This window comes from Babylonia areolata, chromosome 5 (genome assembly GCF_041734735.1).
Source record: "Babylonia areolata isolate BAREFJ2019XMU chromosome 5, ASM4173473v1, whole genome shotgun sequence".
Taxonomy (NCBI): domain Eukaryota; kingdom Metazoa; phylum Mollusca; class Gastropoda; order Neogastropoda; family Buccinidae; genus Babylonia; species Babylonia areolata.
In genome coordinates, this window is record NC_134880.1 from 6,221,772 (window position 1) to 6,248,097 (window position 26,326).

The window sequence follows — 26,326 nt, forward strand, 5'->3', positions numbered from 1 at the left end:
ACAGAGAGAGGAGGGGGACACCAGAGACAGACAGAGAAAAAGAGAGAGAAAATGCAGAAAAAATAGAAAAACAAAGAGGAAAGCAGAGAAACCGACATTGAAATGGAAATTAGAAAGAAAGGAAGAGAGAGGCACACAGAGACGGGCAGAGAAATGAACAAACAGAGAAAAAGTCAGAAAAAAAAGAAAGAAAAAGACAGAGAAAGAAAAAAGAGACACAGAAACGAACTGAGATAAAGACAGAGACAGAAAAAGAGAAAGAGAAAGGAACAGATGGATATTATTTCAGCAAACTGGCCTCATTTCAGTAAACTGTCCCTTTGATTCAGCAAACTGGCCTCATTCCAGCAAACTATCCCTTTGATTCAGCAAACTGGCCTTATTCCAGCAAACTATCCCTTTGATTCAGCAAACTGGCCTTATTCCAGCAAACTATCCCTTTGATTCAGCAAACTGGCCTTATTCCAGCAAACTGCCCTTCATTCCAGCAAACTGGCCCTTTGTTTCAGCAAACTGGCCTTATTCAAGCAAACTATCCCTTTGATTCAGCAAACTGGCCTTATTCCAGCAAACTGCCCTTATTTCAGCAAACTGGCCTTATTCCAGCAAACTATCCCTTTGATTCAGCAAACTGGCCTTATTCCAGCAAACTGCCCTTCATTCCAGCAAACTGGCCTTACTCCAACAAACTATCCATTATCCATTGAATTCAGCAAACTGGCCTCATTTTAAAAAATAAAAAATAAAAAAAAAGCTGCCCTTCATTCCAGCAAACTGGCCTTATTCCAGCAAACTGCCCTTCATTCCAGCAAACTGGCCTTATTTCAGCAAACTGGCCTTATTTCAGCAAACTGCCCTTCATTCCAGCAAACTGCCCTTCATTCCAGCAAACTGCCCTTTATTTCAGCAAACTGCCTTTTATTTCGCTAACTGTCCTTGTGAACGGAAACCAGTCTGTTCCATCCATGGTCAGATACGGGGTGCCACAAGGCTCTGTCCTGGGACCATTGCTTCTCACAATGCATACACAGTGTCTGAGTTTGATTCCACCCCCGCGGGAAAGTTTGATCATCCGACAGTCTGTATGTCTTACTCGGTTCATTTTAAGTATTGGATTTGTAAAGCGCCTGGGCCAGGTTCCACGAGGAGATCTTTGCAGCGTTAAGTCTGCTTTGAGATAACAATGTTCCTAAGTATGTGGACGTTACCGTGGAGTGAGGAGACATTCTTAACTTTAAGCCAACTTAGCGCTGCTAAATTCGCTCCAGCAACCCACCTCTGGAGCTTGCTTATGCATGTATTTGGCGCTGTATGAAAATATCCGTTCATATTATTCCAGATCAGCAAACCGTTCCTTATTCCAGATAACTGTCCTGCATTTCAGCGAACTGTTCTTTATTTCAGATAACTGTCCTGCCTTTCAGCGAACTGTTCTTTATTTCAGATAACTGTCCTGCATTTCAGCGAACTGTTCTTTATTTCAGATAACTGTCCTGCATTTCAGCGAACTGTTCTTTATTTCAGATAACTGTCCTGCATTTCCGCGAACTGTTCTTTATTTCAGCAAACTGTCCCCTCATTTTCAGCAAACTGTCCCTTCATTGCAAATTTCCGTGCACGCCACGCGCAGTTGACAAGGCCCAAATGTAATTACCTGCTGACGTTGTTGTGTTATTTCGTTGTTGATTTTTTGGGCTTTAACTGAGACCAGAAAATGGCTGTTGTTGATTTTCCTTTTGCCGCGTTGGAGGGGAGGTGGGTGAGGATGAAGATGTGCAAGAGAAATGGAGAAGGAAAGAGACAGAGACAGATTTAAAAAAAAGGGGGGGGGGCGGGGGGACGTGGTTGGGGGGGGGGGGGAAGTAGATCGGGACAGAGACAAAGGGAGACAGATACAGAGTATCTGACTTTGGGACCAGGAGATGAAAAACCACCAGAGACACACAGACCACCAGAGACACACAGACCACCAGAGACACACAGAGAGACACACAGACCACCAGAGACACACAGACCACCAGAGACACACACAGAGACACACAGACCACCAGAGACACACACACCACCAGAGACACACACAGAGACACACAGACCACCAGAGACACACACAGAGACACACAGACCACCAGAGACACACACAGAGACACACACACCACCAGAGACACACACACCACCAGAGACACACACACCACCAGAGACACACAGAGAGACACACAGAGACACACACAGACCACCAGAGACACACAGAGACACACACACACCACCAGAGACACACAGAGAGACACACACACCACCAGAGACACACACAGACACACACACACCACCAGAGACACACAGAGAGACACACATAGAGACACACAGACCACCAGAGACAGAGACAACACAGGATGTGAATCCACTCAAATATATAGAAGAAGGATGCTCAATGATGACACACAGAAAGATGCACAATTTTAAAGACAAACAGTAATGCGCAACATCTCTCTCTCTCTCTCTCTCTCTCTCTCTCTCTCTCTCTCTCTCTCTCTCTCTGGCTGTCTGTCTGTCTCTCCCTCCCCCCCTCTCTCTCTCTTTCTTACACTCCCCCCTCCCTCCCTCCTTCCTTCCTTCCTTCACGCAGAGATCCCCCCCCCCCCCACCCCCAGGCCCCCTACCCCCTTTCCCACCCACTCCCACCCCTGTCTTCTGTACGGGTGACGGGGTAGGAGAGAGATGACGTGTCGTTGTGTCATTTCATTGAAAACAGACCCCACCATCTCTATGTCTCATTTCCTTAATGCCTCCAAACTGCTGTTTCCTCTGCTCTTACTATCGGAGTTTACGGTCTGTTCTGGACTCATTTCGTTTGCCCTCTGTCTGCAGAATCAGCGGGATGTTTTGTTGTTGTTTTTTTGTGATTTTTTTTTCTTTTGAGGGGTGGGGTAGGGAGGGGGGGGTGGGGGGTCGACGGGGGTTGGTTGTTTTTGGGGTTTTTTTTATGGGAATCGAAATTTTCAAAAAAAAAATCAGCAAGATCCAGGGCGGGGCTAGAATGGGGGGAAAGAGGGAGGGGGCGTGGAATAGGTAGTAGGGGGAAATGTGTGGAAGGTGGGGGTGGGGTGGTGGTGGTGGGGGGTTGGTGGATAGTGCTGATATCCGAACGACCGGTTCGTGGCTGTGTTGATGTGGATATAGACAACCAGTGACTGGATTATTTGGTTTGAAATGACTGTGGTGATGTAGATATTGACTACAGGTGACTGGTTTATTTGGTTTAAATGACTGTCGTGATGTGGATATTGACTACAGGTGACTGGAGTATTTCGTTAAACTACTGTGGTGATATAGATATAGACTATCGATGACTGGGTCATTTGGATTAAAATGATTGTGGTGATGTACATAGCGACTATCGGTGACTGATTTAAACATTAAAAAATATTTTAGAGTCCCAGGACAGAAGGAAATGTTACACAAAGTCCCGAGTCACTGGAACACCACCAGTCCCAGTTATGCCACAGTCCGTTTAGTGTCCTTGTGTGTGTGTGTGTGTGTGTGTGTGTGTGTGTGTGTGTGTGTGTGTGTGTGTGTGTGTGTGTGTGTGTGTGTGTGTGTGTGTGTGCGTGAGTGTGTGTGTGTGTGTGTGTGTGTGTGTGTGTGTGTGTGTGTGTGTGTGTGTGTGTGTGTGTGTGTGTGTGTGTGTGTGTGTGTGTGTGTGTGTGTGTGTGCGTGAGTGTGTGTGTGTGTGTGCGTGAGTGTGTGTGTGTGTGTGTGTGTGAGTGTGTGTGTGTGTGTGTGTGTGTGTGTGTGTGTGTGTGTGTGTGTGTAGTTGTGAACTACACTCAACACACACAGACCCCCCCCCCCCCATGTCGGACACACTGAACACACTGAGGGGAGGTGTTTGTACGCACGTCAAAACTGCGCACTACAAAGATAATAATAATAATAATAATAATAATGGTACTTATATAGCGCTGAATCTTGTGCATAAACAAATCTAAGCGCTTTCGCACCAGTCATTCTCACGCACGCATAACTCTACAACTGAAGAAATTGAAGACAAGGAAGAGGCAGGGAAGGGAGGCTATTTTTGGGAAGAGGTGGGTTTTAAGGCCAGACTTGAAAGAGCTGAGTGTGGAGACTTGACGAAGTGAAAGAGGAAGTTCATTCCAATTGCAAGGTCCAGAGACAGAGAAAGAACGGCGGCCAACAGTCGAGAGTTTGAATCTGGGTATACGTAAGTGGAGTGGATCCGAAGCTGATCGTAGTCAGATACCGTCCATGCAATAAGACAGAAAACGGACGATCAGGCTGACGCACAGACAGACAGAAAGAGAGACATGTAGACATGCAGACTGACTAGAGAACAGACGGGGAAGAGAGAGAAAGACAGAGAGAGAAAAAAAAATAGACGGACACAGGGACAGACGAAGAGAAACACAGAGAGAAAAAGAGAGTCAAAGAAGATGGTAGACAGACAGACAGAGAGACAGGAGGAGGGAGAGGTGGGGAGGGGGGGAGGGGAGGGGAGGGAGAAGGGGTGATGGGGGCAGGGAAAGTTGGAAAGTTGACTGGTTGGAGCCAATCACCCCCTGCAGACCTCACAGCAAAGCTATGATGGCTGGGTGCAAAGCACTAACAAGTGGAAAACACAATAAAGACAGACAGACAGACAGACAGACTGACTGACAGAGACAGACAGACAGACAAACAGACAGAGACAGACAGACTGGCACGCAGACACACAGACTGACAGACTGACAAACAGACAGACGGAGACAGACAGATTGACAGACAGACAGACAGACAGACATACAGAGACAGACAAACAGACAGACTGACAGACTGACACACAGACACACAGACTGACAAAACTGACAAACAGACAGACGGAGACAGACAGACACATAGACACACAGAGACAGGCACACAGACAAACACACAGACATAGACAGACACAGACAGAGAGAGAGAGAGGGAGAGAGAGGGGGAAGGGAGAGAAAGAAGGAGAGAGAAAATGAGACAGAGAGAAATAGGGAGAGATTAGTAGAGAGAGGAGTAGAGAGAGAGAGAGAAGTAGAGAGGAGTAGAGAGAGAGAGAGAAGTAGAGAGGAGTAGAGAGAGGGGGGAGTACAGTGAGAGGGAGAGAGCAGAGTGAGATAGAGAGAGGAGTAGAGAGAGAGTGAGAGGAGTAGTGTCAGAGAGATAGGAGAGAGAGGGGGAGTAGATAGAGGAGTAGAGAGAGAGAGAGAGAGGAGTGCAGAGAGAGAGCAGTAGAGTGAGAGAGAGAGACAGAGTACAGAGAGAGAGAAGAGTAGAGAGGAGTAGAGAGAGAGAGAGAGGAATAGAGAGAGGGGGGTACAGTTAGATAGAGAGAGAGGAGTAGAAAGAGAGGTAGAGTAGAGAGAGGAGTAGAGAGAGAGAGAGGAGTACAGAGAGAGAGAGAGGAGTAGAGTGAGAGAGAGACGAGTAGAGTGAGAGAGAGGAGTAGAGTGAGAGAGAGACGAGTAGAGTGAGAGAGAGGAGTAGAGTGAGAGAGAGAGAGGAGTAGAGAGAGAGAGAGAGTAGAGTGAGAGAGAGAGAGGAGTAGAGAGAGATTAGAGTGAGAGAGAGAGAGTAGAGAGAGACGAGCATAGAGAGAGGAGTAGAGTGAGAGAGAGAGTGAGAGAGAGAGGAGTAGAGTGAGAGAGAGAGAGGAGTAGAGAGAGACGAGCATAGAGAGAGGAGTAGAGTGTGAGAGAGAGAGAGAGAGTGAGAGAGAGGAGTAGAGTGAAAGAGAGAGGAGTAGAGAGAGAGAGTAGAGTGAGAGAGAGTAGAGAGAGGAGTAGAGAGAGAGGTAGAGTGAGAGAGAGTACAGAGAGGAGTAGAGAGAGAGGAGTATAGTGATTGAAAGAGAGAGAGGGGGGTGGGAAGAGAGATTAGTAGGAAGAGAGAGGAGTATGGAGAGAGAGGAGTAGGGATAGAGAGAGGAGTAGAGAGAGAGGAGTAGAGAGAAAGAGTAGAGAGAGAGAGCAGGAGTAGAGAGGAGTGGAGAGAGAGAGGAGTAGAGTGAGAGTGAGTAGAGAGAGAGGGGGTAGAGTGAGAGAGAGAGAGGAGTAGACAGAGAGAGAGCAGTACAGAGAGAGAGTAGAGAGAGAGGAGTAGAGAGAGGAGTAGAGTGAGAAAGAGGAGTAGAGAGGGAAAGAAAGGAGTAGAGAGAGAGAGGAGTAGAGCGAGAGAGAGAGAGAAGTACAGAGACTGGAATAGAGTGTGAGAGAGAGAGAGGAGTAGAGTGAGAGAGGAGTAGAGAGAGGGGGGAGCAGAGAGAGAGGAGTAGAGAGAGAGAGGAGTAGAGAGAGAGGGGAGCAGAGAGAGAGGAGAAGAGAGAGAGATGAGTAGAGTGAGAGAGAGAGGAGTAGAGAGAGAGAGAGGAGTAGAGAGAGAGAGAGGAGTACAGAGAGAGGGGGCGTAGAGAGTGAGAGGGGAGTAGAAAGGAGTAGAGAGAGAGAGAGGAGTAGAGTGAGAGAGAGAGGAGTAGAGTGAGAGAGGAGTAGAGAGAAAAAGAGAGGTGGGAGTAGAGAGAGAGGGAGGAGTAGAGAGAGAGTGTAGAGAGAGAGAGAGAGAGAGAGAAAGAGGAGTAGAGAGAGACAGAGACAGAGAAAGAGAGAGAGAATTCTAATCTCTTAAGGGTTTTATATTTTTGACATGACCCGTCCTTTCAATCTGCCATTGCTAATGTGATCAGGTGCGTACATGAGAGTCTCAGACAACACGTTCACATTTCACGCACGCAAACAAATACACCCACGCACGCACGCACGCGCGCGCGCTCACACACACACACACACACACACACACACACACACACACACACACACACACACACACACACACACACACACACACACACACACACACACACTGAAAGCTTTCAAGACAAAGTGTAGCAAAAACGTTTATTGTGTCTGTGGTAAACAGATCACAAGAAATCATGTCAAAGAATTGTAAGGTCAGTTCCAAATACATGTAAGGTTACAAAATGTTCAGAAGAAAACATAAAAGAGATCATGTCCAATCAATTGCTATTATTCGAAATTGCTGAATTCCTGTTACATTGTCCAATAGGACTATTTCTGTGATGTGACATACCGATACTTAATTTTACTTGTGTTGTTATTTATGTTGATAATTGCTGTTTCACAGATGTTTATGAATTGCTGATTCCATTGTTATAGTTTATCCTTTCTCTGTATATCCCCAACCCCACCTCCCACACACCAACACGCACACACACATGACACGTCTAATATCACTCAAAGTGAACACACACACACACACACACACACACACACACACACACACACGGACAAAAGATAGACGCACATAAAGGATCATACAGATCTATAGTGAGGCAGACGGACAGACTGAGACAGACTAGTAGACAGAGACGTAGATAGAGACAGACAGAAAATCTGAGACAGACAGAGAGACAGAGCGAAGAGAAAAAGTCGGACAAACAGACAGAGATACAGTGCAGTAGGACAGACAGACAGAGATACGGTGCAGTAGGACAGACAGACAGAGATACGGTGCAGTAGGACAGACAGACAGAGATACGGTGCAGTAGGACAGACAGACAGAGATACGGTGCAGTAGGACAGACAGAGATACGGTGCAGTAGGACAGACAGAGATACGGTGCAGTAGGACAGACAGACAGAGATACGGTGCAGTAGGACAGACAGAGATACGGTGCAGTAGGACAGACAGAGATACGGTGCAGTAGGACAGACAGACAGAGATACGGTGCAGTAGGACAGACAGACAGAGATACGGTGCAGTAGGACAGACAGAGATACGGTGCAGTAGGACAGACAGAGATACGGTGCAGTAGGACAGACAGAGATACGGTGCAGTAGGACAGACAGACAGAGATACGGTGCAGTAGGACAGACAGACAGAGATACGGTGCAGTAGGACAGACAGAGATACGGTGCAGTAGGACAGACAGAGATATGGTGCAGTAGGACAGACAGAGATATGGTGCTGTAGGACAGACAGACAGAGATACGATGCAGTAGGACAGACAGAGATACGGTGCAGTAGGACAGACAGAGATACGGTGCAGTAGGACAGACAGAGATATGGTGCAGTAGGACAGACAGACAGAGATACGGTGCAGTAGGACAGACAGACAGAGATACGGTGCTGTAGGACAGACAGAGATACGATACAGTAGGACAGACAGAGATATGGTGCAGTAGGACAGACAGAGATATGGTGCAGTAGGACAGGACAGACAGAGATACGGTGCAGTAGGACAGACAGACAGAGATATGGTGCAGTAGGACAGGACAGACAGAGATACGGTGCAGTAGGACAGACAGACAGAGATACGATACAGTAGGACAGGACAGACAGAGATACGGTGCAGTAGGACAGACAGACAGACAGAGATACGGTGCTGTAGGACAGACAGAGATACGATACAGTAGGACAGGACAGACAGAGATACGGTGCAGTAGGACAGGACAGACAGAGATACGGTGCAGTAGGACAGACAGAGATACGGTGCAGTAGGACAGGACAGACAGAGATACGGTGCAGTAGGACAGACAGAGATACGGTGCAGTAGGACAGGACAGACAGAGATACGGTGCAGTAGGACAGGACAGACAGAGATACGGTGCAGTAGGACAGACAGAGATACGGTGCAGTAGGACAGACAGACAGAGATACGGTGCAGTAGGACAGACAGAGATACGGTGCAGTAGGACAGACAGAGATATGGTGCAGTAGGACAGACAGAGATATGGTGCAGTAGGACAGACAGACAGAGATACGATACAGTAGGACAGACAGACAGAGATACGGTGCAGTAGGACAGACAGACAGAGATACGGTGCAGTAGGACAGACAGAGATACGGTGCTGTAGGACAGACAGACAGAGATACGATACAGTAGGACAGACAGACAGAGATACGATACAGTAGGACAGACAGAGATACGGTGCAGTAGGACAGACAGACAGAGATATGGTGCAGTAGGACAGACAGAGATATGGTGCAGTAGGACAGACAGAGATATGGTGCAGTAGGACAGACAGACAGAGATATGGTGCAGTAGGACAGACAGACAGAGATACGGTGCAGTAGGACAGACAGACAGAGATACGATACAGTAGGACAGACAGACAGAGATACGGTGCAGTAGGACAGACAGACAGAGATACGATACAGTAGGACAGACAGACAGAGATACGGTGCTGTAGGACAGACAGAGATACGATACAGTAGGACAGACAGAGATATGGTGCAGCAGGACAGACAGAGATACGATGCAGCAGGACAGACAGACAGAGATACGGTGCAGCAGGACAGACAGAGATACAGTGCAGTAGGACAGACAGAGATATGGTGCAGTAGGACAGACAGAGATATGGTGCAGTAGGACAGACAGAGATACGGTGCAGTAGGACAGACAGAGATATGGTGCAGTAGGACAGACAGAGATACGGTGCAGTAGGACAGACAGAGATATGGTGCAGTAGGACAGACAGAGATACGGTGCAGTAGGACAGACAGAGACAGAGGTACGGTGTAGTATGACAGACAGATACAGCGCAGTAGGACAGACAGAGACACAGATACAGTGCAGTAGGACAGACAGACAGAGATACAGTGCGGCGGGAAAGACAGAGACAGAGATTCGCTGCAGCAGGACAGACATACACAATGATGGAAGATAGGGGAAGTGAATACTGAATGATGAGACAGACATGGAGACAGACATACAGACAGACAGAGAGAATTCTTATTCATTTTGGGTCTTTTGGAGAACATTAGGGACATTATGACTGAATATTACAGTTAGAAACATCAGGGACATTATGACTGAATGTTACAGTTAGAAACATCAGGGACATTATGACTGAATGTTACAGTTAGAAACATCAGGGACATTATGACTGAATTTTGTAGTTCGGGACATTATGACTTTATGTTATAGACAGGGACATCATGACTTTAATGTAACAGACATGGATATCAAGAATGATTATTATGACTGAATGTTACAGATAGGGACATCAGGGACATCATAATTGAATGTTACAGATATGGACAATAGGCAGACTGTGACTCAATGTTACAGATAGGGACAATATGGACATTATGACTCAATGTTACAGATATGAACAATAGGGTTATTGTGACTGAATGTTACAGATATGCACATCATGGACATTATGACTGAATGTTACAGATAAGGACAATAGGGATATTATGACTCAATGTTACAGATAAGGACAATAGAGATATTAGGACTGAATGTTACAGACAGGGACAATACGGATATTATGACTGAATGTTACAGATAGGTACAATATGGACATATGACTGAATGTCACAGATTGTGTCTATGTATAATTTTTCTCCTTTTTTTTATTTACTTAATTTTTTCAAATATTTTAGTCTGTCTTTGTCTGTTTTTCTTATCATACTGTCGTAATTAATGTGCTTGTTCTTTTCCCTCTGTCACTCATTGGGACATTGTGTTTGAATGTAATACATATGGACATTAGGGACATTATGACTGAATGTAACAGATACAGACACTGCGACTGTCACAGATATGCAGACAATATGAACATTGTGACCGGGTGTTACAGATACAAAGCGCGAAGCGTGGCTAGGAGGCGGAGAGAAGTGAAAGAGGAAGAGTGAAACTGAGAGACAGAGAGATGGACGGACACAGGCTGACAGACAGACAGACAGACAGAAAGACAGAAGAAACACACACACAAATAATAAAACAACATGCATAAAAGACAACCGAACACACACATAGTTGAAATCGGAAGGACATCCCAGGAGATATAGGAGAAAGAGGGCAAAAGGCGGTTGTGGGGTGGGAGCGGGGGGGGGGGGGGGGGGGGTCGGGGGGGTTACAGGGATAGAGGGAGAAACCGGGGGGGGGGGGGGAGCGGAGGGGATACGGTGGGGGGGGGGGGGACCTGAGGGGGTACGGGGGCAAATAGGAGAAAGAGGGGTTGAGGGGGCGGGGGGAGGAAAGTTGAGAGAGAGATACCTCCAACGTTCACGGACAATTAGAGCCTGTCTCGCGCTGTTAATTAAGTCAGCGCGGCTGTATTCAATTTGCTGTGGTTTGGATTGTTCCATTGCGAGGGCCGTTTACAATTGGCTCTCATCTGGAAATGCTCCCCCCCCCCCCCCCCCCGTGCTTACATGGAACACAGCTCTTGATCAGTCAGAAACAATGAGTAAATCATTATTGATCAGTCAGAGAGACAATAGATGAATGAATATTGATCAGTCAGAAACAACCAATCAGTGAATGAATATTCATTAGTCGGACAATTAATAATGATCAGTCGCAAACGATCAATAAATCAAGATTGATCAGTCAGACTGGAAATGAACGAACTTATTGACGGTGGCGCACTTTGACAGACTCGCTCAGATCCGTTTGAATTGTTCTCTCTCTCTCTCTCTCTCTCTCTCTCTCTCTCTCTCTCTCTCTCTCTCTGTGTGTGTGTGTGTGTGTGTGTGTGTGTGTGTGTGTGTGTGTGTGTGTCTCTGTCTCTCTCTTTCTCTCTCTCTCTCTCACTCTCTCTCTCTCTCTGTGTCTGTCTCTCTCTCTCTCTCTCTCTCTCTCTCTCTCTCTCTCTCTCACTCATTCAGACATATATACACACACGCACACACACACACATACACACACACGCACACACACTCGCACGCACACACACACACACACACACACACACACACACACACAAACACACACACGCACGCACGCACGCACACACACACACACACACACACACACACACACACACACACACAGTGAGACAGACACGTGAGTTTGACATCAACGTCCACTCACCGGAATCCTGGAGAAGGAGCTCATCCACACCCAGTCGTCAGGGTTGTCCACGGACTGGTCGGGCTCCGCCTCTCTTCGTGCCCTTGAACTTGACCCACTGACCCCTTCCCTTTGCCCCCTTTGCTCCTTGCTGGCTCTCCTCCCCAGCACCTCGCCCAACAGGTGCACAAAGTCCCCGTCCTGCACCACGTGACCGGCCCGCACGTCCACCACGCCCGAGCGGTTGGCCGAGAGCTGAAGGGGAGGGCGGGGCATTAGGGTCCATGGCTGCACCGTCAGTGTCTGGTCCAGCTGCTGCTGCAGTGACGTCAGCCGGCACCAGCCCACCCACAGCGTGGCCAGCAGGGAGCCGGACAACACCGTCACCACACAGTACAGTACGTAAATGTGCGTCATCACGGCGCCACCAGATGACGTCCTCAGGGCGGAGGACGAAGCCTTCATTGTGACGTCACAGCCAGCTGACGTCAGCGTTTCTTTTGAAGAGGCAGCGGCATCAGTGGCGAGAGAAGGGTGTCGTGAGAAGGGGTGTGGGGTGGTGGGTGATGGTGGCGGTTTGCACTGTCCGTTGGTCGGTTTCATGGTGACGGGCAGCACGAGCTGTGGCGTAACCAGGTCACGGTGACCGGTTGAAGAACCTCGGAGTCTGTGGATGACTGGTCCTGGCTGAAAATGGTATGGACGACATCATTACAGCACATGACATTGATGGTGATGAATGAAGGTGACGATGATGGTGAGGAAGTAGGAGAAGAAGTGTAAGATATGAGGAGAAGGTAGTCATTCCCAGATATCTATAAATTATTCATATGAATGAATAAATGGATGAATAAACATAAACATGGCGAGGAAATGGGTCGAAGAAGAATACAAAGGAGCCGAAGAAGACGAAGAAAAGGGAGGATGATTTCGGAATGAAATTAAGATAAACTTGATTTGTACAGAGCACTGAATTATTTTCTTGTTATTTTCATATTCATACTTTCATGTTCACAGCGCCAGACTAGAGCACGCACAGACAGAAACGATTCAAGGATAGAAGACAACACAGACGCACTTACAAACACACACACACACATACCCACACGCGCACTCATGCATGCACGCGTGCACACACGCACACACACACACACACACACACACACACACACACACACACACACACACACACACACACTGTGTCCAAGTTGAAGGGAAACACGGAAAGAGCATGGCTGTGGCTCACTTCGGTAGCAATGTGCATCTGGTGAGTCTTTCTTCTTCTTTGTTTATATATATATATATATATATATATATATATATATATATATATATATATATATATATATATATATATATATATATATATATATTATATCGTCTTTTTATTTTATCTATTATAGCATTCTATGGCATATCATATCATATCATATCATATCATATCATATCAGGGAGATGTTCAAACGCATCGAACTAAACCCTGACCAATATTGTCATTGTCCCTTCAGCGGACACACACACACACACACACACACACACACACACACACACACACACACACACACACACACACACACACACACACACACACACAAACTGTGCCGGTACACTTGTCCTCAGACAGAAAAGATCTGATAGAGCACATCACTCCTCTAGTGCACTTTCTCCATTGGCTCCCTATCTCATACAGAATGTAGTACAATATTTGCACTGTCTGTCATAAATGCATGAACAAATCTGCCCCTTTCTAACTCTGTGGCCTACAGCGCTCCCCCCACCCCCACCCCCGCCCACTCCCCCCTCCCCCCTCTGCCCCCCATCCCTCTCCCCCCGCCCCCCCCCCCAATCCCGCCCCCTAGGAACGATGCAGACTAGTTTTAAAATGTTCTTCTTTTTATCTTCCCCAGATTTTTTTAAGGGTCGCACAAGAGTCACAGCCCTTGGTTGGCACAAAGGTACCCTCTCGTGAGCCAGTCAATGAAATTAAGACAAGTTTAACTTCAAACCCTCACAAATAATATTTATATAAAAAAAGACCCGCATATATTGTATATTTTCGTTTTTAATATCTTCATTCACTTTTAATTTATCAAGGATTGTATTGTTTAAACTGAACGAGAAATTAATGAAAAATATTCTGATCTTATCATTATATCACTTCAGTTTCATTCTTTTCCACATTATTTTATACAGTAAGCTGCACGGGTCTTTCAGAAATCAATTCATTACATTTGAGTGAAACTTTGACCCTTCTGAGTGCCGCACTGTCTGGGTTGCTTCCCCTACTACAAAAATACAGTTTTGCCAGGAGTCGCCTTTGTGGTGTGGTTTCTCATGCTGACATTCACGTGTATCGTGTTTCCCTGCTTCATAATAAAGTAAATACCGATCTGAACAATTTTCGTTCAAAATGCGTCGTACATGTCGAGCAAACAAGCGATATTACTCCAGTAAAATAAATGAAGTCTGCACACCGAGCACCTTTATCTTCTACCCGAACGCTTGACGCAGACTGGTTTCAAGTGTACTTAGAATGTTCTGTGATTATTTCACAATTGTTTTTCACAAGAAGCTACACGATGTTTGTGATATCAAAGGTAATTTGAAGCTACCGGTGATCCCACATGGTGTTAGAAATTGCAGCAAGATCTGGTTTAACTCTTTTGTCCTCATGCAGCTAAGATTTCACGATTGTGATTTTGGGGGTGGGGTGGAGGCGGCGATAATTTCATAGTTTGCTATTGTTTTCAGCATTCGATTAACTAGTGGACAGTTTGGGGTATCATGATTTCACTAATTTATTTTTTGTATACTTGCTGAAGTAAACGTGGCGATGCTATAAGAAGATAGAAGAAAAAAAAACACCGAGAATCAGCAAACATGGATCAGTCAGTCCCAGATATCTAATATACAACTTTAGGATTGTCTGGATAGTCTTTCTTCTGAATGTTCTTATTACAAAGGGCTGCAATTCCGGTTAGAGAAACTTCAAGACATTGCCAGACGGAGACTGTTGGAACCTGCAAACTCTGCGTGGAAAATGTCATTGGAATTTCCTGAAGACCAGAACCAGGGGCATTGGTACCACGGAGATTATCATAAACGCTTCACAAAGAACAATTGCCGTTGAAGGACTTCCACAGAAAATGAAAAACTCACTCAGCAGCAAACACTTCTAGGCGGCGTTCCTCTGAGACATTGGAGTAAGCCTTTTTTCCAGTGCAAACTGCATCTTTTGCAACAAAGAAGGAATAAAGTAATCTAATCAGAGAACAAAGTTGAAACTCATTTTGGAACTGTATACGATTACGATATACGACTTAAATTCTCTCTGGTTAGAGGAAGAAAACAACGGTTTCTGCTAAAAACTTAAACCTTTCTTTCTTTCTTTTTTTTTCAGCCTCTGGGCTCTGTAGCTGAGATCTGGAAGCTGTCTCTGCGAAAGCATTCATTTGTGTTATGTACATCTCAGAGAGTTTCCTGATCATCGGTTTGCTGAAGTTTTCTTTGTCAGACACCTGGCACACTTGTTCGGAAGCTAACTTGTGTGTCTTCTAATTCCTCCTGGTCATGTTTAGGTTCCACGTCAGTACTTCTCCAACAGACTGGGTCTCTCAGGTGTTGCCTGCATCAACTCAGAAATGAGTTCCAACATACTGGATAGGACACCACAGTGCTTTGCGGACTAAAACTGTCTTAACCTCTACACCCCATTTCGCTCTCTGCGATCAGCTTCAAATTCACTCTGTTTTCGCGTTCCCAGATTCAAACAGTCCACAGCAGACCGCCGCTCTGTTGGAATCAGACATTACACTGGGAACGATCTCGCTCTGTCCCTTTGTCAGATCCCAGCACCCAGCTCTTTGACGTGGTCTTAACTCACTCAGTACGGCCAGTCCTCTCTTCTCCTCTGCACAGACCCCTCGGATGTCCAGTGGGTGTCTGAATGACCCAACCTTTAGCTTCCGTCGTCAGAATTGTGGTATTCTTTGTCAACATTCACCTCTTCAGTATAAGAGCGTTCCGCTTGCAATATTTTGATGATGGTAATTGGGATGAAACGCTGTTAACGTCGTCTCTTTCGCCGTTCGTATGGAGAGAGTTAAAACAGCTCCCCCGCGTCCACAGTTTCTCCCTCTATGTACATGTAGTCTTTCACCCCTTGGCTTCAGAGTGATGCAGGCGTCTGAAAGGTGAGTGTAACATCGCTTTCATTTGTTTCCGCACAAATCTTAGTGCTGCATGAATACATTTTTCATGATCATTCTTAGTAGTAGTAGTAGTAGTAGTAGTTCTATCAGATAGCAGAAAGTTGAACATGGGCAATGAAGCAAGTTCTGAACTGATGGGGCACCGGTAGCACTTCTCATTGGGTGTTACCAGAGGTTTAAGGACGGAACATGGCTGTGTCCTGAGTGTTATCAGATATGTAAGGACATAACCTTTATGTGTCATGAGGTGTTATTAGAGACACAAAGACAGAACCTCGCTGTGTCACGAGGTGTTATCAGAGACACAAGGACAGAACCTCGCTGTGTCATGAGGTGTTATCAGAGACACAAGGACAGAACGTGCTGTGTCATGAGGTGTTATCAGAGACACAAGGACAGAACGTGCTGTGTCATGAGGTATTATCAGAGACACAAGGCCAGAACGTGCTGCGTCATGAGGTGTTATCAGAGATACAAGGACAGAACCTCGCCGTGTCATGAGGTGTTATCAGAGACGCAAGGCCAGAACGTGCTGTGTCATAAGGTGTTATCAGAGACACAAGGACAGAACCTAGCTGTGTCATGAGGTGTTATCAGAGACACAAGGCCAGAACGTGCTGTGTCATGAGGTGTTATCAGAGACACAAGGACAGTTCCTCGCTGTGTCAGGAGGTGTTATCAGAGACACATGTCAGAACGTGCTGTGTCATGAGGTGTTATCAGAGACACAAGGCCCTATTAGAGACACAAGGACAGAACCTCGCTGTGTCACGAGGTGTTATCAGAGATACAAGGACAGAACCTCGCTGTGTCATGAGGTGTTATCAGAGACACAAGGACAGAACCTCGCTGTGTCATGAGGTGTTATCAGAGACACAAGGCCAGAACGTGCTGTGTCATGAGGTGTTATCAGAGACACAAGGACAGAACCTCGCTGTGTCATGAGGTGTTATCAGAGACACAGGACAGAACCTCGCTGTGTCATGAGGTGTTATCAGAGACACAAGGACAGAACATCGCCGTGTCATGAGGTGTTATCAGAGACACAGGACAGAACCTCGCTGTGTCATGAGGTGTTATCAGAGACACAAGGCCAGAACGTGCTGTGTCATGAGGTGTTATCAGAGACACAAGGACAGAACCTCGCTGTGTCATGAGGTGTTATCAGAGACACAAGGCCAGAACGTGCTGTGTCATGAGGTGTTATCAGAGACACAAGGCCAGAACGTGCTGTGTCACGAGGTGTTATCAGAGACACAAGGCCAGAACGTGCTGTGTCACGAGGTGTTATCAGAGGCACAAGGACAGAACCTCGATGTGTCACGAGGTGTTATCAGAGACACAAGGACAGAACCTCGCTGTGTCATGAGGTGTTATCAGAGACACAAGGCCAGAACGTGCTGTGTCATGAGGTGTTATCAGAGACACAAGGACAGAACCTCGCTGTGTCATGAGGTGTTATCAGAGACACAAGGACAGAACCTCGCTGTGTCATGAGGTGTTATCAGAGACACAGGACAGAACCTCGCTGTGTCATGAGGTGTTATCAGAGACACAAGGCCAGAACGTGCTGTGTCATGAGGTGTTATCAGAGACACAAGGAGAACCTCGCTGTGTCATGAGGTGTTATCAGAGACACAAGGCCAGAACGTGCTGTGTCATGAGGTGTTATCAGAGACACAAGGCCAGAACGTGCTGTGTCACGAGGTGTTATCAGAGACACAAGGCCAGAACGTCGCTGTGTCACGAGGTGTTATCAGAGACACAAGGACAGAACCTCGATGTGTCACGAGGTGTTATCAGAGATACAAGGCCAGAACCTCGCTGTGTCATGAGGTGTTATCAGAGACACAAGGCCAGAACGTGCTGCGTCATGAGGTGTTATCAGAGACACAAGGCCAGAACCTCGCTGTGTCATGAGGTGTTATCAGAGACACAAGGCCAGAACGTGCTGTGTCATGAGGTGTTATCAGAGACACAAGGACAGTTCCTCGCTGTGCCATGAGGTGTTATCAGAGACATAAGGCCAGAACCTCGCTGTGTCATGAGGTGTTATCAGAGACACAAGGCCAGAACGTGCTGTGTCATGAGGTGTTATCAGAGATACAAGGCCAGAACCTCGCTGTGTCATGAGGTGTTATCAGAGACACAAGGACAGTTCCTCGCTGTGCCATGAGGTGTTATCAGAGACATAAGGCCAGAACCTCGCTGTGTCATGAGGTGTTATCAGAGACACGAGGACAGAACCTTTCTGTGTCGTGATAGCGGCAGCACCCTTCCTGCTCTCCCAGTGTGAATTGAAGGAGACAAGCAGAGCCCTGGCCCTCCCCCCTAATGTCTTGCTGTCACACTGAGTTAAGTGTAAGCATGGCTTTTTATCGATTTTTTTTTATCAAGCTTTTTTTTCTTTTTTTTTTTTTCTTTCTTCTTTTTTCTTCTTCTTTTTTTTTTTACCATAATCTGGAGAACAAAAACGCTCAGGAGTGTACAACGTGTGAACGTGTGATGTCGGGGGAGGGGGAGTGGGGGTGGAGGACGAGAAAGGGGTAAGTGTGGTGTGGTGGGGGGGGGTAATTGGTTGGATGGATGGGTGTATAGTGGTGGGAAGCAGGTGTTGAGAAAACCTAGGTAACGTGAGACCACGAAATCACAATCAGGCTTGAGAAAGCTGAAAACGGGAGAAGAGAGTGACAGAGAGTACCTACGACAGATAGATTGAGACGGTTTAGTGAAAATATCTCATCTTAGTTTCTATGGGGTGCTTTGAATAACTTTTTAAATCAAGAAGAAGAAGAGAAAAAAAGCCGGGAAAAAACAATACGCATTGACGAAAAAGCACAAATAGATAGATAGATTGTATTGTATTGTATTTCTCTTTTTTGTCACAACAGATTTCTCTGTGAAATTCGGGTTGCTCTCCCCAGGGAGAGCGCGTCGCTACACTACAGCGCCAACCATTTTTTTTTTGCCAGGAACAACCCTTTTGTTGCTCTGGGTTCTTTAACGTGCGCTAAGTGCATGCTGAATACGGAACCTCGGTTTATCGTCTGATCCGAATGACTAGCGCTCAGTTTCAGTTTCAGTTTCAGTAGCTCAAGGGGGCGTCACTGCGTTCGGACAAATCCATATACGCTATACCACATCTGCCAAGCAGATGCCTGACCAGCAGCGTAACCCAACGCGCTTAGTCAGGCCTTGAGAAAAAAAAAGGTGAATAAATAATAGATAAATACATTAAAAAAAAACAAAAAAAACCTACTACCACTACTAATAATATGTATAAGGCGCAAAAACTTGATGAAGTCAACTATAAGCGTACATAAATAAGTAAGTAAATAAATAAATAGATAAATAAATAATCATAAAATAAAAATGGTTGTAGTAGTAGTAATACTACTACTACTACTACTACTACTACTACTACTACTACTACTAATAATAATAATAATAATAATAATAATAATAATAATAAATAAATAAATAAATAAATAAGACAACAATGATGATAAATAAGCAAATAAATGTAAAACATGAAGACACACATTCACACATACACCAACACATGCATAACAGATATGCACCAAACATGCAGTTTCACAGATATGAAAGCACAGTCAAATACACATAAACGTACATGAGCCCCAACACACACACACACACACACACACACACACACACACATCTAGGAAAATCGGAAATCCTCAGAAAAGTCAAAGAATATCAAAAAGAACAGGTACAAGGCCATCACACCATCGATCGCCTCAAAGAAATAAAAGCAGAGAGAGGGAGCGGCCGTAAGTCTGACATGAAAGGTAGAGCACAATGCTTTGCAAATCAAACAAATATCGGCATCATTTCCAAACCAACATTGCGCAAATTTCTTCAAAACAGAACAGAGTCTCTGTGGACTTTTCCAAATACAATAGACTGAGCAACACACCAGACGCCACTTTCTTGGCATCAGAGATCTTTTCCCATCCCTCTTGCGGCCAATCAGTGGCAGTCTCTGTGCGTGTGTGTATGTGTGTGTTTGTGTGTATGTGTGGGTCTGTGTGTTTGAGTGCGTTTGTGCACGCGCGAGGGTGTAAGTGTACACAAGTGTCAGGAGAGTTCTGTGCACGTGCGTATGTGTGTGTGTGTGGGGGGGGGGGTGGAAGGGGGGTAGAGGATGAGGTATGTGAGTGTATGCATGCCTACACTGTGGGAGCAACGGGATATTGGAACGTGCGAGTGTGTGTGTATATATCTATATATCTATATATCTATATATATATATATATATATATATATATATATATATATGTGTGTGTGTGTGGGGGGGGGGGGGGATATGGGCGTATGTGTGTGTGCTTGTACAAGTAAGTGTTCATCTGTGTGTGTGTGTGTGTGTGTGTGTGTGTGTGTGTGTGTGTGTGTGTGTGTGTGTGTGTGTGTGTGTGTGTGCCGTGGAAGCTGCGATACGTAGCCTAGAAATGAGTGTGTGGAGGAGGGGGGTAGAGGAGGTGCAGGGTAATGTGTGTGTGGTGTGTGTGGCGTGTGTAGCGCTCAGACCACCACTCAAGGTCTAGTGGAGGGGGAGAAAATATCGGCGGCTGAGCCGTGATTCGAACCAGCGCGCTCAGATTCTCTCTCTTCCTAGGCGGACGCGTTACCTCAAAGGCAACACTCCACTCCATAGATAGATAGATAGATAGATGAAAGCTCACGTTCATTCACTCAAACACTTCCAGGTACGCATCAATTTTCAATGACCACATCAGTGACGTCAGCATGGGATGACAACGTCATATCGGAAACATCACTGAAGTGACGGCACAACCGGCTGAACTGGACGTCTCCACTTACCCCCGACCTAGGTGTCTCCACTTACCCCCAACCTAGGTGTCTCCACTTACCCCCGACCTAGGTGTCTCCACTTACCCCCGACCTAGGTGTCTCCACTTACCCCCGACCTAGGTGTCTCCACTTACCCCCAACCTAGGTGTCTCCAGTTACCCCCAACCTAGATGTCCCCAGTTACCCCCAACCTAGGTGTCTCCACTTACCCCCAACCTAGGTGTCTCCAGTTACCCCCAACCTAGGTGTTTCCACTTACCCCCAACCTAGGTGTCTCCACTTACCCCCAACCTAGGTCAACATAGTATTTAAAAACAAATACCTACAAAAGCAAAAATTAGATTCATCAATTAATAAGTAACGTAAAAAAACGAATAAATACGTAAATGATTAAATAAATAAGTAAATAAATAGATTTTTTTAAACACACACACACACACACACACACACACACACACACATATATATATATATATATATAGAGAGAGAGAGAGAGAGAGAGAGATGCTTCTAACCAGTTATGGTAGACCCAAGTTTTTTACCTTGTTGCCAAGAGGGCAGTAAATCTTCACTATCACATCAAGTAACAAAACAGATCCATCCAGATCATGCCGATGATATATGAGAAGTGGAACGTGACAGATTGAACTCTGCTGATACAGGTGTGTTGTCTGTTGTGTCACGTGCACACTGGTTCTGAGAGGAGGGGCAGACAGACAGAGACAGAGACAGAAAGAGAGGAGGAAAGAATGGGAGCAAAGACAAGCGGAACAGAGAGAAGGGGCAGGGAGAAAGAAAAGGGGGAGAGGAAGGTGATAAAAAAAAACAGATGGCTGCTAAATCTTTTAAACTGAGGAGGAAAAGGATATCATTGTTTTTGGTGTGTTTTCTCTTTCAATGCGGGTTGTGAAATTCGAAGTGTCGATGTTTCTGACCAAAGCTCTCTCTTTAGGGACTAGCCAGTGGGAGTGACAGTGGATGTAAATGCAAGACCTTGGAGACGTTATGAGCGTAATTTAGGAGAAAAAGTAACGATGGGCAGAGATGTGAGAACAGATCACGTTTAGACAGACAGAGCTGTGAGTGGAAGCACAAGTAATTACATAAATCTGTTCTCTTGTCAAAACTTCCCAACGTACCTCTCCCTTCTCCTTTCAACACTCTTTCTACACCCCACCCCACCCCTCAACGCCCCCCCCCCTCCTCCCACCCCCTTCCATCCCTGCGTAGAAATACTGACAAGCTACGTTGACAAGTGGCTTCTTGCTTGCCACATTTTGTGTACACCTAAGACTACTATCAGAAAGAAACGACGACGAAGACACACAAAACACAGAGACGTGGATCCAGTGGAGGACAGGCAGCCCTCACTTCACCTGGTGCTAAAACGTCTGGGAAGTAGCTATACCAGCAGTACCGGAGTCGATCCATAAACTCCCGCAGTCAGGCTGCAAAAGCCTCGAATATCGTTACTGTCCAACAATGTCTCACACACGCTCAGGTTAACTGAGCAACGCGCACGTGGCTTGCACACAATTCGAGAATTTTACCCGAACTGAAGGATGGAAGGAGGAGGAAATGTTCAAGGAGAGGTGGGGGGCGGGGGCGGGGCCGGGGGTGGGGGGATGAAGATGGGCCACACGCCCTAATTGTTGTCACGAATTGTTACATAATGTAGCGGTAGAAACGGGAGTGAGACACACAGGGAGAAGAGAGAGAGAGAGTGCAAAGAGATAGGAGTGTGTGGAAAGGAAAAGGGTGAGGGGAAGAGATTGTTAAAAGAGACATGACCATTTTTCCCAACTTCTTCTTCGTTTGTGGGTTGCAACCCCCACGTTCACTCACATTACACGAGTGGACTGTTACGTGTATGACCGTTTTTACCCAGCCAGCCATACTCCGTTTTCGGGGGTGTGCATGCTGGGTATTTTTCCCATGATTTAAAGTGAACTGCTTGGGCAATCAGTATTATGAAAGCTTGAAGTAAACAAAAACTTTCACACACCATTCAACAATTATCAGTCTCAGACTGCAGAGAGAATGGTAATCAAAATACCAACGTTCCTTCGCACACAGGCTACTTTCAGGTACACACTCCATTGCATATCCAGTACCAACGATCACCACCACAAACCTTATGGTATGACCAGTTTCTTAAGATCACCACCACAAACCTTATGGTATGACCAGTTTCTTAAGATCACCACCACAAACCTTATGGTATGTCCAGTTCTCTAAGATCACCATCACAAACCTTATGGTATGTCCAGTTCTCTAAGATCACCATCACAAACCTTATGGTATGTCCAGTTCTCTAAGATCACCACCACACACCTTATGGTATGTCCAGTTCCATAGGATCACCACCACAAACCTGATAGTATGACTACTTTCCTAAGATCACCACCACAAACCTTATGGTATGTCCAGTTCCATAGGAACACCACGACAAACCTTACGGTATGACCAGTTCCCTACGATCACCACCACAAACCTTATGATATGTCCAATTCCCTAAGAAGGAGTAACGTGAACAAACTTTCCAAAATAATTTTTAAAAACCTTACAAATGACAACAGTACAGAATGCAGTATACTTTATTATCTCAACAAGAGATAAGCTGCAAGTGAAAACCTACAAATGGAATCGTTCACACGCCACAACAATCAACAACACAATACACTGCGTTTGAGCAAATAACAACTACAATAGTAAACCGACTGTCCAGTTAAAAACGGTCGTCGACAGTGGACATATTTTAGGCGAGGGGTGTGTGTTTCTATCATGGTTATGGGAAGTTTGTATGTGATCAACTGTTATGTGAGTACCATAAGAGCATGAAACATTCCTGACATATTCTAGTCTCAAGACAGTTCATCTGCCAACTGCAGATTAACTCACTCAGTACTGCCAGTCCTCTCTTCTCCTCTACACAGACCCCTCGGATGTCCAGTGGGTGTCTGAATGACCCAACCTTTAGCTTCCGTCGTCAGAATTGTGGTATTCTTTGTCAACATTCACGTCTTCAGTATAAGAGCCTTACGCTTGCAATATTTTGATGATGGTAAATGGGGTGAAACGCTGTTAACGTCGTCTCTTTCGCCGTTCGTATGGAAAGAGTTAAAGGAATAATTTACCGTGTACACGTGTACATACTTTATTTGGGCAATGGTTCCCAATGAAAACATACATTTTCTGTATTTCTCTACGTAATTTTAAGTTACCAGCCTTTCTTTCTTCTTGCTGAAATCTTAAATTCTTTCAGTCTTGTCAGAAATGTACTAATGAACCCATTTATGTCGTCTACCCAGTGGAACCAAATACAACCAAATCGCACTTCATGTGTTTGAACTCTGACATTTGACACCACGCTTGCCTTGACCTAAGAGTTTAAATCCTATAACATGTTAGCCTCCATGCTATTTCCCTCAACTATGATTTTTTCCACTTGTGTTATTTTCAACGATTGGGTTACGCTGCTGGTCAGGCATCTGCTTGGCAGATGTGGTGTAGCGTATATGGATTTGTCCGAACGCAGTGACGCCTCCTTGAGCTACTGAAACTGAAACTCAACGATTGACTGGAATATATTGTTGCACATTTGAGATATATATATATATATATATATATATATATATATATATATATATATATATATATATATATATATATGTCTGACCGTAAGTTACACCACCGGGTGTTTTCATGTAATCTTCTAAAAACGTTTTCAATATAGAAATTATAAGCGAATATTTTCGCAGAACGATAGATTTTGTGCCAGAACGATAGATTTTGTGCCAGAACGATAGGTTTTGTGCCAGAACGATAGGCATGGGTTTTGTACCTGAACGACAGGCATGGGTTTTGTGCCAGAACGATAGATTTTGTGCCAGAACGATAGGTTATGTGCCAGAACGATAGGCATGGGTTATGTGCCAGAACGATAGGCATGGGTTATGTGCCAGAACGATAGGTTATGTGCCAGAACGATAGGCATGGGTTTTGTGCCAGAACGATAGGCATGGGTTTTGTGCCAGAACGATAGATTTTGTGCCAGAAAGATAGGTTTTGTGCCAAAACGATAGGTTTTGTGCCAGAACGATAGGCATGGGTTATGTGCCAGAACAATAGGTTATGTGCCAGAACGACAGGCATGGGTTCTGTGCCAGAACGATAGATTTTGTGCCAGAATGATAGGTTATGTGCCAGAACGATAGGCATGGGTTTTGTGCCAGAACGATAGGCATGGGTTTTGTGCCAGAACGATAGGCATGGGTTTTGTGCCAGAACGATAGGTTATGTGCCAGAACGATAGGCATGGATTTTGTGCCAGAACGATAGATTTTCTACCAGAACGATAGGAATTGGTTTTGTACCAGAACGATAGGCATGGGTTTTGTGCCAGAACGATAGATTTTGTGCCAGAACGATAGGTTTTGTGCCAGAACGATAGGCATGGGTTTTGTGCCAGAACGATAGGCATGGATTATGTGCCAGAACGGTACGCTTTGTGCCAGAACGATACCAGACGTGGTGTGTGGAGGACTTGCAGAGGGAGCAGCGTGAGGAGGTGCTGCTGCAAGGGCACAGAAGATGGAGCAGCAAAGAAAAAAACAAAACAGACCCCATACCTGGGTTTTTCTTATCGCTTTATAAGGACCAGTATCCACACAATCGCTGAATAATAAGCAACAACTGTAAATGTTGATAAATCTATATTTCCCATTGCTGTGTCCGGAAAATATCTATAAAATCTCTGGGGAAAAAAACAACAACAACAACTTTAAGGTTTGCACTGGAGTATCATCAGAGTGTTCAAACGAAAATCAATTTCTTCCCGTCCCTTCGTGTGCAACAATTGACAACAGCTGCGAAAGTTGTGGTGTACAGTTTCCTTTCCAGTCCCGTATATTCTACATTTATTGTCGTCTGAAATTTCCATTTTATCTGGAAAAACGTTGATTTTTTTTTTTTTTTTTTTTTTTTTTTTTTAACAAAAATCAAACGCTCCTCCATGTTCCGTTCTTTTTGTGGACATTAGCACTTTAACGTCTGTTAGGCAACACATTGGATTTCATCAGTTCCCTTTTCCATTCCTTTCTTTTCGCTGACTTGCTTCTTGCTCTATACGTGTGTGTGTGTGTGTGTGTGTGTGTGTGTGTGTGTGTGTGTGTGTGTGTGTGTGTGTGTGTGTGTGTGTGTGTGTGTAAGTGTGTGTGTGTGTGTGTGTGCTTATTGCGTGTGTGTGTGTGTATGCGTGTGCGTGCGTGCGTGCGTGTTTGTGTGTGTGTGTGTGTTTATTGCGTGTGTGTGTGTGTGTGTGTGTGTGTGTTTATTGAGCGCGCGCGCATGTGTGTGTGTTTGTGTGTGTGTGTGTGTGTGTGTTTATTGCGTGTGTGCGTGCGTGCGTGCGTGTTTGCGTATGCATGCAA

General features: G+C 45.5%; 1 protein-coding gene across 1 annotated transcript in view; it reads right to left on the bottom strand.

The window, feature by feature from the left end:
- Positions 1-26,326, bottom strand: part of LOC143281890 (uncharacterized) — a 256,000-nt gene that overhangs the window by 175,654 nt on the left and 54,020 nt on the right. The window contains exon 2 of the mRNA XM_076587167.1: positions 11,869-12,534. Within this exon, the coding sequence (XP_076443282.1) occupies positions 11,869-12,450 (582 nt within the window). The 5' untranslated portion in view covers positions 12,451-12,534. The remainder of the gene's footprint in view (positions 1-11,868; positions 12,535-26,326) is intronic.